At 43.0% G+C, this 12,601-nt stretch overlaps 1 protein-coding gene across 14 annotated transcripts in view; it reads left to right on the top strand.

Moving 5' to 3' along the window:
• Positions 1-12,601, top strand: part of OBSCN (obscurin, cytoskeletal calmodulin and titin-interacting RhoGEF) — a 170,363-nt gene that overhangs the window by 98,768 nt on the left and 58,994 nt on the right. For 10 of the 14 annotated variants that reach the window (XM_085226863.1, XM_085226867.1, XM_085226859.1 and 7 more), the window contains 6 exons: positions 1,026-1,292; positions 1,993-2,265; positions 5,392-5,658; positions 7,749-8,021; positions 8,368-8,640; positions 11,989-12,261. In XM_085226863.1, coding sequence (XP_085082989.1) covers positions 1,026-1,292; positions 1,993-2,265; positions 5,392-5,658; positions 7,749-8,021; positions 8,368-8,640; positions 11,989-12,261 — 1,626 coding nt within the window. Of the gene's footprint in view, positions 1-1,025; positions 1,293-1,992; positions 2,266-5,391; positions 5,659-7,748; positions 8,022-8,367; positions 8,641-10,176; positions 10,465-11,988; positions 12,262-12,601 lie in introns of all 14 variants that reach the window. The other 4 variants (XM_010712264.4, XM_085226862.1, XM_085226866.1 and 1 more) reach the window with 4 other exon arrangements.

The following is a 12,601-nucleotide window of genomic DNA, read 5'->3' as shown; positions in this document are numbered from 1 at the left end:
GGGTTTTGATCCTAAATCTGCTCTTTAAAGAAGAATGCAGGCCCATTTTAAGTGAAGCTGTTATAGCTATTTGTGCCTAAGCTGCACTAGATCTGTGGCTCTGTGTCTTTTTCTAGTGGCTATTCTTCTGGATTGTATAGTTTTATTCAATTTATACTGAGTGCTGTGTATTCTAACTCGGGCAGCAAGATCATGCTTCTAGATCCTGAGCTTAGCACCCCTTTACCAGTGTTCTGCACTACAAGGAAAAACATTGAGATGCTGGAGAGTGTCCATGGAAGGGTATGAAAACTGTGAAGGGCTTGGAGCACAGTCCTATGAGGAGCAGCTGAGGGAAATGTGACTCAGGCTGGAAAAAAGGAGGCTCAGGGGAGCCCTTATCACTCTCTAGGACACCCTGACAAGAAATTGTAGTGAGGTGGGGGGCGGTCTCTTCTCCCAGATAACAGTGATAGAATGAAAAGTGATGGCCTCAAGTTGCACCATGGAAGGTTGGATATTGGGAACAACTTCTCCCAAAGAGTGGATAATGTGTTGACACAGGCTGCCCAGGGAGGTGGTGGGGTCACCATCCCTGGAGGTGTTCCAGAACCATGGAAGTGTGGCACTGAGGGATATGTCAATAGGCATGGTGAGGGTGAGTTGATGGTTGGACTTGTGGATCTTAGAGGTCTTTTCCAACCTGAATGACTTTATGATTCTCCTCAGTATGTTGTTTCACTGATTAAATGTCCAAATGCTGCTATTGGTGGTTTTTTTCCTCTAATTGTTTACAGTGAATATTGTGGGTATGCACAGGTGAAACCCCTTACCTCAGCCAGTGGCCTCTGCCAGTCCTATATCAAGCAGTGGTCATCTTCACATCATCAGTGTCCAGGGCACAATCCCAAAGTCCTGCTCTGGGCTTGGTATTGTCCTCAGGGAGCTGTGGTTCGGAAAGGTGGGGAATGCCAAGCTGCAGAAAACTGCATGCAAGTCCCTCACCTTTGGGCACAGTCACTGTTGAGACTGCTTCTCCACTGCAGTACTACCCGTGCTGTTTAAGGAAGAGCTGAAAAATGTGGAGTCTGAAGAAGGGGGAACAGCTATCTTGCACTGCGAGATTTCCAAGCCAGATGCTCCCGTTGAGTGGAGAAAAGGAGGGGTGGTCATCCAGCCCAGTGAGAAGTACGAAATGAAGCTGAAGGGCTGCACTGCAGAGCTGATCATCCACGGCGTGGAGCTCGATGACTGTGGGGATTACACCTGTAGCACTGGATACGAGATCACCACAGGTTCTGTGTATGTGCAAGGTAAGATGAAGGCTGGTGGCAGTGCCCTGGTTTTGCTGCCTGAATTTTTTTACTCCACAGTCTTTGGCAGTACTGTCCAAACTTGTCTCAGATGCAAACCAATGGAATTCAGTTCTTTTTGTCCCTGATTTAAGTGACGATACAAACACTTATTTTCAAGTTCTGAATTAGTGCTTATAAATCTGATTAGTGCTTATAAATTACCACAGTTCAGAGCAGTGACTGCACTGTGCACCAAAGGAGATGGTGGTGCTTAAAAACCAGTTGGCTGGACCAACTATTACAAAAAATACTGAATATCTGATGTTGTTCAGTATGGCTTCTATCGTTGCTGATATCTGTTTTACTTTTTTAGTATACTGAACATAAATATCCCATTTAAAAGTTAAGCTTCCCATCCGCCTCACACCGCCTACAAATGTCGGTGCAGATGGCTGCAACACACAGGAGCTCCTCATGGGACATTGCCCTTGCAATGAAACAACGTTTGCAGACATTCATGCTACCCTACACGTGGTAAGGTAGAAGGTGGGTGAAGGGTAGAAGAAAAACTAAGCTTATTTTTAACCCTGGAAGAGCATTACAACTTTAATTCTCCTGGACAACGCGCACTGTTGCTTCGGTTAGTTCTACAGGCAGGGACTTGTGTATGTTTATGCTTTTCTTTTCCTTTGGCACCTTCTCTTGCTCTGTTATGCAGAAGAAGAAGCAGTCATAGTTTCTGGTTTAAAGAACACAGACGTCTTTGTGGGTGAGTCGGCCACTTTCACCTGCGAGCTGTCGCACCCAGGCGTGAAGAACGTGCAGTGGTGGCTCGATGGATCTCCCCTTCACAACAACTCTGTGACTGAAATCTCTGAGCAGGACGGGATAATCCACACTTTAACCCTAAATGATGTGGCGTGCCACGACTCAGGCACTGTCACCTTCAGAGCTGGCTCTCTTATATCTTCAGCTAAATTATTAGTCAAAGGTATTTTGTTTTTAGAAAGACAGAGATGACCACCTCTGGAATTGCTCAGTGTGCAAGTGCTTCTGCCTTCCTGGCTACCCTTACTAAATCTTTCCATAATTTCTCTGTGGCGCAACAGTCCTGCAGCTCTGCGCTTCAGCAGGGCAGCCATACTCACTCCAGAAGTCTTGTAGGTACAACCACATCAATGCTTTAATGGTTGAGGTGAGGAAGGGTTGCAGGGCCAGGACTACTGTTTGTACTGGACATCTCAAAAGAGCTGAACCAATACAGGAGAAGAAACTGTGCTTTCACCTCAGTGGTAGTGCCTGATTTTTTTTTTATTTCCCGTCAACTTCTTTCCTTATAATACCACAATTAACCAAGACAAGGCCTTGTGCTCATATGCTGATGGCTTCAGAGCTCACTCTTGAAACCAGATGGTATATGACATTGCTGCATCACAATGGCAAAGTGGGCCACGTTTGTTGATTGCCAGAATGCTAATGGTCATTGTTGTACTAGCAAAGTCTTGTCTGTTGGATGAATGTTGTTTCTTATTTGGTAAGGGTAGCCACAAACTGCAAATAACACTGAGCTCCAGACTTCATGGTAAAGCAAGCTGCTTCCTGTTCAGTCCTTTTATAGCCATTGGGAAAAGTTGGGTTGGTTTTTTTTTGTTTGTTTGTTTTTAAAAAAGTAACACATTCCTCGCTTGGAAATGGGATTTTTATATAAAGAGATAGAAGGCGTTAGATGTTCTTTATTAAAATCTACTCTCATGCTGTAACTATTCACCATAACGATCCACAATATGGCACTGAGTCAGAGACTGATGTCTCCTTCTCTGCCTAATGGTGACCCTCATGCATTCAGAAAATTTGTCTCTGTGTAGTGATAAAATAGCAAATTATTTGTTTCTAGCATCAGAATAGTGCAGCATCAATGCAGTGTGTAAAACCCAAGAAGCACCTGTCCATGTGAATAGATTCTGAGTTCCACATTTCCAGGGGCAAAATGTCAAAATGTGGTTCCAGGCTCTCTAGGCAAAGATCTCCACTGGGCATAAAGCATAAAATAAAACCAAGTGCATCAATCAATTAGATATTCTATTCAGCCAAACAAGGCGCTCCAGAGAAATTTTAATTTCACATAATAACAGAATTTTTCATGTTGGAAGCTTTGGAGATTATCTCACCCAAGCCCATAGCTCACGCCTTCTAGACATGTGGATACTTCGTGCTTCTATTAAGGCATAATTTCTTTAATGTAAACTTGAATCCTGGTAGCATATGACTATAACTGGATTAGGATGAAAGGTGGTTTTAAAACACCTGTTACACTGTTGTCAATAGGACAGTAAAAACTAGTCAAATTCTAACCATGCTTGTATAACAGCCAACTTCCTACACTTCATTTGGCCAGAAAAATAGAAACAGATCTGTCGCCAGACTATCACTGTTCCAGAACTGCATTCACTCGGTGACCCATCATGAGGAAACATTTGTGTATACGCAGGAGGAAATGAGAAAAGGCTGAGAGCTGCCTCCTCCTTACCTCCTTGGGCCGGGTGAGGATCACAGAGCCAGCTGCAGCCTTTTGGCTCCTAAGGCCCTAGGAGCTTCCTGCTGCTGGGGCTGCCAAGGGTTTAGCCCAGTGGTGGGATGTTGCCACTGGGTCTGGGACGCCTTCTTTCTTCAAGACCACAGGTGACATTTGCTGTGAGGAGAGTGTCTGCATCCCATGAAATGGGATGGTAGCGTATTCCTCCATTTGCAAAGACACCTTCTTGCTTCTTCAGTCCTGGTGTAACAAAACATCTCCAGGCTCTGCCATGGACGCCTTCTCTCCATTTGCACACTTGCAGACGCAGTGAATGGTGGAGAGAGACTTAGAGAGCAGGATCAAGACTTGGAAGAAGTTTCTAAGAGACGTTAGTAAAACATTCTTTGCTTCCCAAGGTCTTCCAATTACACACCAAGCCCTCCACCTGATTCACCAGTTTCAACAGGAGCATTCAGACAGAGTTGCGGTGTGGTTTATTCGAGCTGATCTGTGATCAGAAGAACAATCTGGAAGTAAAGGACAGTTATTAGCCTTCTCTGTCATCTTTTTATGCTGAGCTGCCCTATCAGCAGCCCTACCAAGTTTTTAAAGGCATTGATGTGGTCCTGCTGAGAAGGATGCTGCAGAGAGACTTCACTTTTCAGATTTCATTAAGATTTTTCTTTTCAGCGTATCAATTGAAGTTGTATGCGGGTGATCCAATTTGACATCTTGGGAGATACTCCTGGGCTGATTTGGAAGCTCACAATGTTTGGAGGTTAGATTTACTCTGCTTCTCCAAGAAGCAGAAATACTCTTTTAAAAGAAAGACTCTGAATGTTTAAAACCAACCCCCATCTTCAGAGGAGCTGCTCCCAGCATTTTTGGGGCTCTCAACTTGAGATTGCAGTGATTGATGGGGGAGAGTTCAATAGCTTCACATAGCTGAGTCTCTAGAGCAGCTTCTGCGTAGAGCAAAAGATTATCCTTTTTCTCCAAATTACATCTCTCACTGGGACATGTCAGGAAGGAATATTTGCATTTGTGCATTGCATTTCTGTTCAGTGAGTGGTTGCAGTCTGCTCCAGATGGAGCCTCCAGTAGGGTTCCTGGCACTGAGAGATCACGTACCACAGGGAACACCTCACTGCAGCCCACCTTCTGCACTTTCTGTCTCAGATTTGCACTCCTGCCGTGTTCTGGGAAGCACAAGTGTTTTCACACCCTATGTGAAACCTCTCATCTTGAGCATCTCAGCAGTGCTGGGAGGAAAATTAGAACTGGAGGGGATCTTGGCATTGAGGCAGTGGGTAAAACCCAAACTCTGCACAGAAGTTCATATTTGGGATGCTCAAAGTGCAGGCTGGTGGTCCATTGCCCATTGTGACAGTTAAATTTTAACGTGCCAGTTTTGCTTCAATCCTGCTTGATGCTGACACGAGCACAGACTAAACTGTTCGTGCCCAGTGTGTCCAGTCTGCTTCCTGCTTGCACTTTCACTCTGCTTGCTTCCCATGGGCTCTGTGCTTGTCAAAAGTCTCTAAGTTGCCATTTCCATGAGGATCCACTAATGCATGTCCTTCCTGACGTGTTGGTTGACAGATCCAACCATTGAAGTGGTCAGTCCCATGCAGGATATAACTGTTGATGAAGATGGCACAGCAGAGTTCATATGCCAATATTCTAGGCCAGTACACGCCATATGGAAGAAAAATGATCAGGAAATACTTGCAGATGGGCAGCGAGTGATTATCGATCAGGACTGGAATGTAAGCATGCTAAAAATTAAACCCACGGTACCAGAAGACAGTGGCGTCTATTCTTGTGAAGCTGAAGGCACAAAAGTGATGGCTGCACTTGATGTTCAAGGTGAGGTCTTCCAGCCAAAGAGGAAGACTATCGTGGTTTCCGACTAAGAGGTGGAAAAATCATGGCAGCATCTTTCAATAAGTGACACGTTAGAATCTTTTGTGTTCCTGCCAGTGCTGATAACGATGCTGAAAGTAGCTAGGAGCTATTGGGAACTGAATATGAAACTGCAGCATTTAACTGGAGCTTAGTTCTAATTAATGCTCACTTATTACACCACTTACACGTCATACATCTTCCACGTGGAACTGGATTTGGCTGCCACATCAGCGCTATGGAATGACTCCTGCTGAATTATTGTGAACTTACCAATATAATGTTGGTCCAAAAGAATAACGATCACATTTTTTGTGCTCTTACAGAGTGCTTTTTACACACGAGTTCTCTAACATAGGTAATGGATAGCATCAAATTCATTTTTATTTCCAACTAAGCTAAAATAGCTTGGGATTTTATTTATTTCAAATACTGATCACTTGGGAAACACCTTCTCACTTGTAATTAATCAGCATTTGTAAGGGTCCTGAGGATCAGCAGATAAAATTAAGAGTAGGTTTATGATTTGATATTGATGTCTGTTGTTTTTTTCCTGTTGTCTGCATATGGAATTTTGGTTTTCAGTCACCAAGTGAATTAACTCAACAAGCAAGGATTTGGATCTGATTTCTGAACTGCTGTGTTTTGTTTATAAAAATTATGCCTTCTTGTCTAATTAGAGTTGTGAATGCAGAACTTCTGGCTATTATTAACTGTAGCATTTTCTATGTTGATGAACTTTCCATTTTGAGCTAAAAAAAGTATTAATGAATATTATCTAAAAGCAACCAGAGGAGGTAGGATCTGCAGTTATCTGCTTTTCATAGTTAGGGAAAGTAGTGCTCTGAAAAGGCACAAAGAAAAGGCTTGGATTGGTCCTAATGAAATTATACGCTCTCCAAGGCTTACAAAACCCTCCTTGTTCTCCAGAAGTACGAATATTGTAAAATGCCAGAATGCTTTAGTAGCTCGTGCCTTTTTCTGCTATCGAATGAGTAGATCTGCATTATTTTTTACTTTGTGTAGAAGAGTTCTAATGTCTCAGGGCATTGGTTTATGTTGTAGATGGCGCTGAGCATTGTATGATATCTGTGTGAATTGTATCTATCTAACTGCATTCCCACTGCTGTGCATTACCCATGGAGTTAGTCTCACAGAAATCACGTTTACAAGCACCAGCCTGTGATTAATTTGGCACCAGGCTGGTTGTTTACCTACAAAGACCAACAGATGCATGCACTGACTGCAGGCAAATGGAGTGTGTAGACATGGGCACATTTCTGACCACACAATTAACTGCACATGCATGAGAAAATAAATCTAATCCATTACCACTGAGCCTTAGTAGTGATTCAGAAACTTACAGTTGAAAATCCTGTTAATATAGATTTTAATTCTTTGTGTGTTTCCAAGAGGCAGATGTGCAAAATGTGTTGTTAATTCAGATGGCAGTTTTTTTCGCCAGCTATAATACTCTCTTGTATAGCTTTGCATGAGAGGGAGTAAGGCTGCACCACGAGCAGTCATTTGGTTGACATCTCCCCAGATCTGATGGCAGTTATACTGCCTGGGAGATCTGTGAGAAACTTTTCCTGTTGTGAGATTGAAGAAATTTGATTATTCTTTATCTTCCTGAGCTGTCCTTTCCTATCAACTATTCGACTGGTTCATAGGAACACTAACATTTTTTATCTTTATTTGCAGAAACAAAAGTCAGGTTTCTGGAGGAAGCCTAGATGAAATGAGGGCCCATAGGTTTATCATTATTTTTAAACAATCTCAGCAGTTACAATGTTTTTATATATAGTATTATGTAAGAACCTGGTGGAAAAATAACAGCTTAAGGAGCTGGACTTGATGATCCTTGTGGGTCCCTTCCAACTCAGGTTATTCTATGATTACAAACTAAGCCTTCAAGCACAGTCTATCTCATCCCCACCCTTTCCATCAGCTTTCCAGCAGTGGGAATCATCCGATGATCCAAGGCTTGTTGATACTCAACAAGCCTTGTATGCAGCAGGCAATTAATGCTGTTGGTTTTCTTTCTTTGCTAGCCAAGAACAGTATTGTCCAGGGCCTGGAAAACGTGGAAGCAGTGGAAGGAGGGGAAGCCCTGTTTGAATGCTACCTTTCCAAGCCCGAGTGCTACAACTACAACTGGCTGATTGACGACGAGCCTGCCAAAACTACAGAAAACACGGAGATGGTTTACTTTGAAAATGGGCGCAGGCATCTGCTGCTGCTGAAGAACCTCACTCTGCAGGACAGCTGCAGGGTGACTTTTATGTGCAGTGATGCAGTGACATCAGCCTTCCTCACGGTGAAAGGTAACTGCTAGACTTGCGTAGGAGTCTTACCTTTCTGATGGGGGAGGGCAAATGAGTCAGGAACGTGTTAGGGATGGCAGAGAGGAAGTTCCTTTAGGCATTTCCATTGTATTTTTCTGCTACTTGGCAAAGAAAGGCATTGCTTGGTTGGATTTTGCAGGTTTTGTGAAGCTTCAGCCAACAAGGATATACCATTTGTTCAGGTGTTATATGTAAGCTCCATTTTAGTGATCTCCTTGTTCTCCAAGGCCTGACTGTTCAGAGATTCAATATGAATATCCACCTCTCTTACCTCTGTTTGTTTCTGTGATTGATTGAGGGTCTGATTACCTATTTTCCTCTGTAGGGTGGCGTCTGCAGATCTTAGAGCCTCTCACGGATGTGGAAGTCTCTCCAGGGCAGAAAGCTACATTCAGCTGTGCTCTAAGTGAAGCTGTGCCAATTAATGAAGTTACCTGGTATTTTAACGATATAGAGATCCAACCAGATGAGGACTGGGAGATACAAGCAGATGGAAACAAATACAAACTTATTCTGAATAAAGCCCAACCGCATCATTCAGGAGAGGTGACGTTTGCTTCCAGAGAAGCAATTGCCTCAGCCAAGTTATCTGTGCTAGGTAAGTCCATTTGTTGTCCATGTCTGTCATTCTAGCCCAGCAACACAGGAAATAGAATCTCCTTTGGAACTGAGCTACAACCTCAAATTTTCTAATCTTTGTACTGATTTTTTTTATCTTTGCTTTTCATGTCCCGAGGTAGCTATCTTACTCTAAGAAGATGCTACAGGGCAACTTGCTCTTTGACCAGCAATAATTGAACCCATCAGAAGAAAATTAGATCAGGCCAGTGATGGTAGAGATGTTCACCAGCTTCCTAAAACATAAAACAGTCACATGGAAGTCAATTTACTTAAGAGTTCAACACCACCCTCAGCAAACATGTGGAAAAATTAGTAGGGGCAGAAGAGAACCCTTTGAAATCTGCTGATCTACTCCAGCACAAAGGCAACCAGTATTTCAGATTACTGAGCTGCATTTTGCAGTCTTATGGAATTCAACCACGTGACATCCACCTCAAGCTTCAGAGATAGGAAAGTGAGAACCTCTTGGAGTACTTTGTGAGTGGAGAAGACAGTAGTTGCCAAATTCCCTTGTAGGGTGTGTTGTACAAATGATTTGGCAAAGTCCATCCCAGCACCCCAAGACCCGTCTCCCTCCCACAGTGGGATAGGTTGATCACCCAGGAGTGGCATAGCCCCAGGGATGGTTATGAGATAATTGCAGTTTGTTTTAGCTGTACTTGAAGGTGTTCAAGAGCCACTAACTGACCATCCTGTCTTTAAATTACTACAGGTAGTCTGTCATTTTATTTAATTCTGATACTTCAAAGATCCCTGGTATCTTCAACTTAAAACAATTTTGGGCAAATGCACCTTAGGATTTTAAAAATGTTTTTCTCATGAACTTCTTCTGTCGATTTTCAGTATGAAATTTGCCTGAAAATGTAGGAAAGAAGTCTATGTAGGCTATGTGGTGTACAAAACATGGCCAATGGATTGTGGTCAATTGCTCATCATCCTTCCATGGTCAATGATCAATGGCCCTTGGTCCCTCCTCCATGGTCAATGGCAACTCTCACCTTCTCAGCTCCCAGCAAAACCAGGAGTTGGATGGGTTTGGGGGGTTTTATGGTGGTGATACGTTGACAGTTGGACTTCGTGATCCTAGTGGTCTTCTCCAAAGAAAACATGATGTCCACCAAGACCAAATCTGAGCTGTATAAAATCAAAGCCCAAATGCACTCAGAGCTTTCAGCCAAGTTCCTTAACAACACACACGATATAGAGTCATTTTTATTTTGAGTTGGGTGGGACAAAGCAGCAGGAAAAAGTCACAATAATAATTGATACTGAGTGTCTGAGAGGGCAGATGGAAGATGAGTATTTGTTCTCAGCACTGTAGATCAGTGCAGGAGAAATCAGTGGGACAGATATTCATCTCATGGTCACAGGCACATACACTTGACTTTACAATGAAACAAATGTTGCGTTTGTTGTACTTCCATCTCGTCGTTTGTAGAAGGCTCTCAGGTTGCTTTAGTAGAAAGCAATATTGCTCACACTGTGCATCACTGGACCTCTGTTGTGCCTTCAGCCCATCCCGATCCCCCTGAAGAACCAAAAGTTTTACGTACGAGCAGTCACTCTGTGACTCTGTCTTGGTACAAGCCGCTGAGCGACGGTGGTTGCGACATCCTAGGCTACCAAGTGGAGAGAAAAATCCCAGGTGTTGGCTGGCAGTCATGCAACAAGAGCATAATTCAAAGCATGGAGCTTGTGGTGGACAATCTCACTCCAGGCGAACCCCACAGATTCCGCGTCTCGGCTGTAAACAAAGTTGGGGCCAGCGAGCCAGCACAGTTCCCTCAAATGGTGCAGCTAGGTGAGAAAGGAAAGATGGCCCCATGGAGAACTGCAAGCTGCTGTCGGCCTGTTTCGCATGGCATGTCTGCTTCTTCCGTTCCAGGTATCTCCTGGAAGAGTCCAATCAGCAGCATCTTTCAGTGCTTTGCTGCCAACACAATACTGGAGAACGAGCTTGGACAAATTGTTCTGGGCTGCCACAAAGCAAAACCCGCTGTTGTGTTACTATCCAAAACTTTCTCTAAGCTGCATCAAGCTGTCTTGTGGCCCGCACTGCATCCATGTGTTGTCCAATCACCACGAGTTTCTTTTCTGGTGGAGCTCAGGTGGAATGAGTCAGAAGGGGCATGTTGGGATGTGTTTGGGTAACCAAGGCTGGTTACTGTTGGCACTGATGTGGGCCTGGGCACTGTTGTCTTCTTCACCCATCTTTCTTTATATGATTGCATATCTTTTGTGATAACCCCTATGAAGGAGTACCGGAGAACACAGTTTCTTTGCTGCATGTTGGTATGACTTTGGAAGTGGAATGGTGAGCCACTCCATCAACCTTTTCTTGCAACTCCTTCCATGATAACTGAGAGCCCAGAAAATTCCCCAGAATGACAATAATAATAAAAATTAAAAGTCACATTTTTTTTCTTTAAGGTCAGATTTGATATTTTTGCAACATTACTTCCAGTGTGCCAGCTAGACCTCAGGAACTGTTCATGCTCACTGCCTGCAACAAATCCGAGGGATTTGGGGCAGAGATTCCCTCACCAGGTGCAGTGGGCAGAGGGGTGGATGGCACTCGGATGTGCACTGACTTATAAGGTCCCAGTCAATATCTCAGCATTTAATGCATTTGTCACGACTTCATTTTGATTATTGCTCTCATACAAGCAGCATGGCACTGGCAAGTCTTCTTCCAAAGTAAAGATTTTATTTTAAATATTCTTTAAGCTTTCTGATATATTTTTTGAACTCTTCCTAAATTACCATGATTATATATTTTTTTTAATCTTTTTGAGCAACCTGGTCTTGAGGGAGGTATCCCTGCTTATAGCAGGGGGGTTGGAACTAGATGATCGTAACGTCTCTTCCAACCCAAACCATTCTAAGATTCTATGATTGGAATGAATACAACTTTTAACAATCTCTTTTCTTTTTTATTCTTCTTTCATTGTTTTCTCACATCACTTCTAAACTTTTAAGATCTGCTAGGATCCATAGGACTGCTTTGAATATTGGTTGTGATGGGTAAATGAAGGTCAGCAAAAGAAACAGAGGAAGGGGAAAAATGCAATGACTTTTGCATGTATGCATTTAAACGGAATTGGTTTCGCCCTTAGGAGAGCTTGTACAGTTATTTTGGAAGTGCAAATTTTGGATGCTGCCAGTGATTTATTTATTTTTTTTCCATTTTCTTTTGCTTGTCTGCAGCAGTTAAAGAATCCGTAAATGAACGATGGGATGTTCGAATACTTATAGAGTGCTCTGGAATGCCTTAAAGTTTATGGTGTATTCTTTTTGTTAATTTACCTGTTTTTTACAATTACAGAGCCTTCAGTTACAGTCACCCATCCTTTGGTGGGTGGATCAGTCTCTGAAGGGGAGGTGGCTCGTTTGGAGTGCAAATTGTCAAGTGAAATCAAAGAGAACGTGACATGGCTCAAAGGGAAAGAACCAATACAAACTGGAGGAAGATATGAAATCCTCTCTGATGGAAAAAAGCAGATACTCATTATTCACGCATTTAAAGCTGAAGATCAGGACACATACACCTGCATGGTTTCTCCAGAAGTCAAATCTGTTGCCAGCTTGTGCCTTGAAGGTATAGAGTGTGCACTGCTGTGATGTTTAATCAATTGTCTCTATGGACATCTAAGGGCATCTCCATAGCCTGGACTGGAATTTGTTTCCTTTGACAAGCTATATCTAAAAATTTGCTAATTAGTCTTTTCTTACTCTTTGGTTTAACTCAGTATGTTTTTTAGTCTCTGATAGTTTTGAACTACTCAAATGAGATTCTCCTGGGTCACACAACACTCTCAGATATAGGTTTGGGTTTGGGGTGGTCCACTGCAGAGTCAGGAGTTGGACTCAGAGATTCTTGTGGTCTGTTCCAACTTGGGATAATCTGTGTTTCTATTTATTCAAATGTGTAAGGAATT

This window comes from Meleagris gallopavo, chromosome 6, assembly GCF_905368555.1.
Source record: "Meleagris gallopavo chromosome 6, MGAL_WU_HG_1.1, whole genome shotgun sequence".
Lineage (NCBI taxonomy): Eukaryota > Metazoa > Chordata > Aves > Galliformes > Phasianidae > Meleagris > Meleagris gallopavo.
Note: the sequence above shows the minus strand (reverse complement) of the source record. Positions and strands in the feature narration are given on the sequence as shown.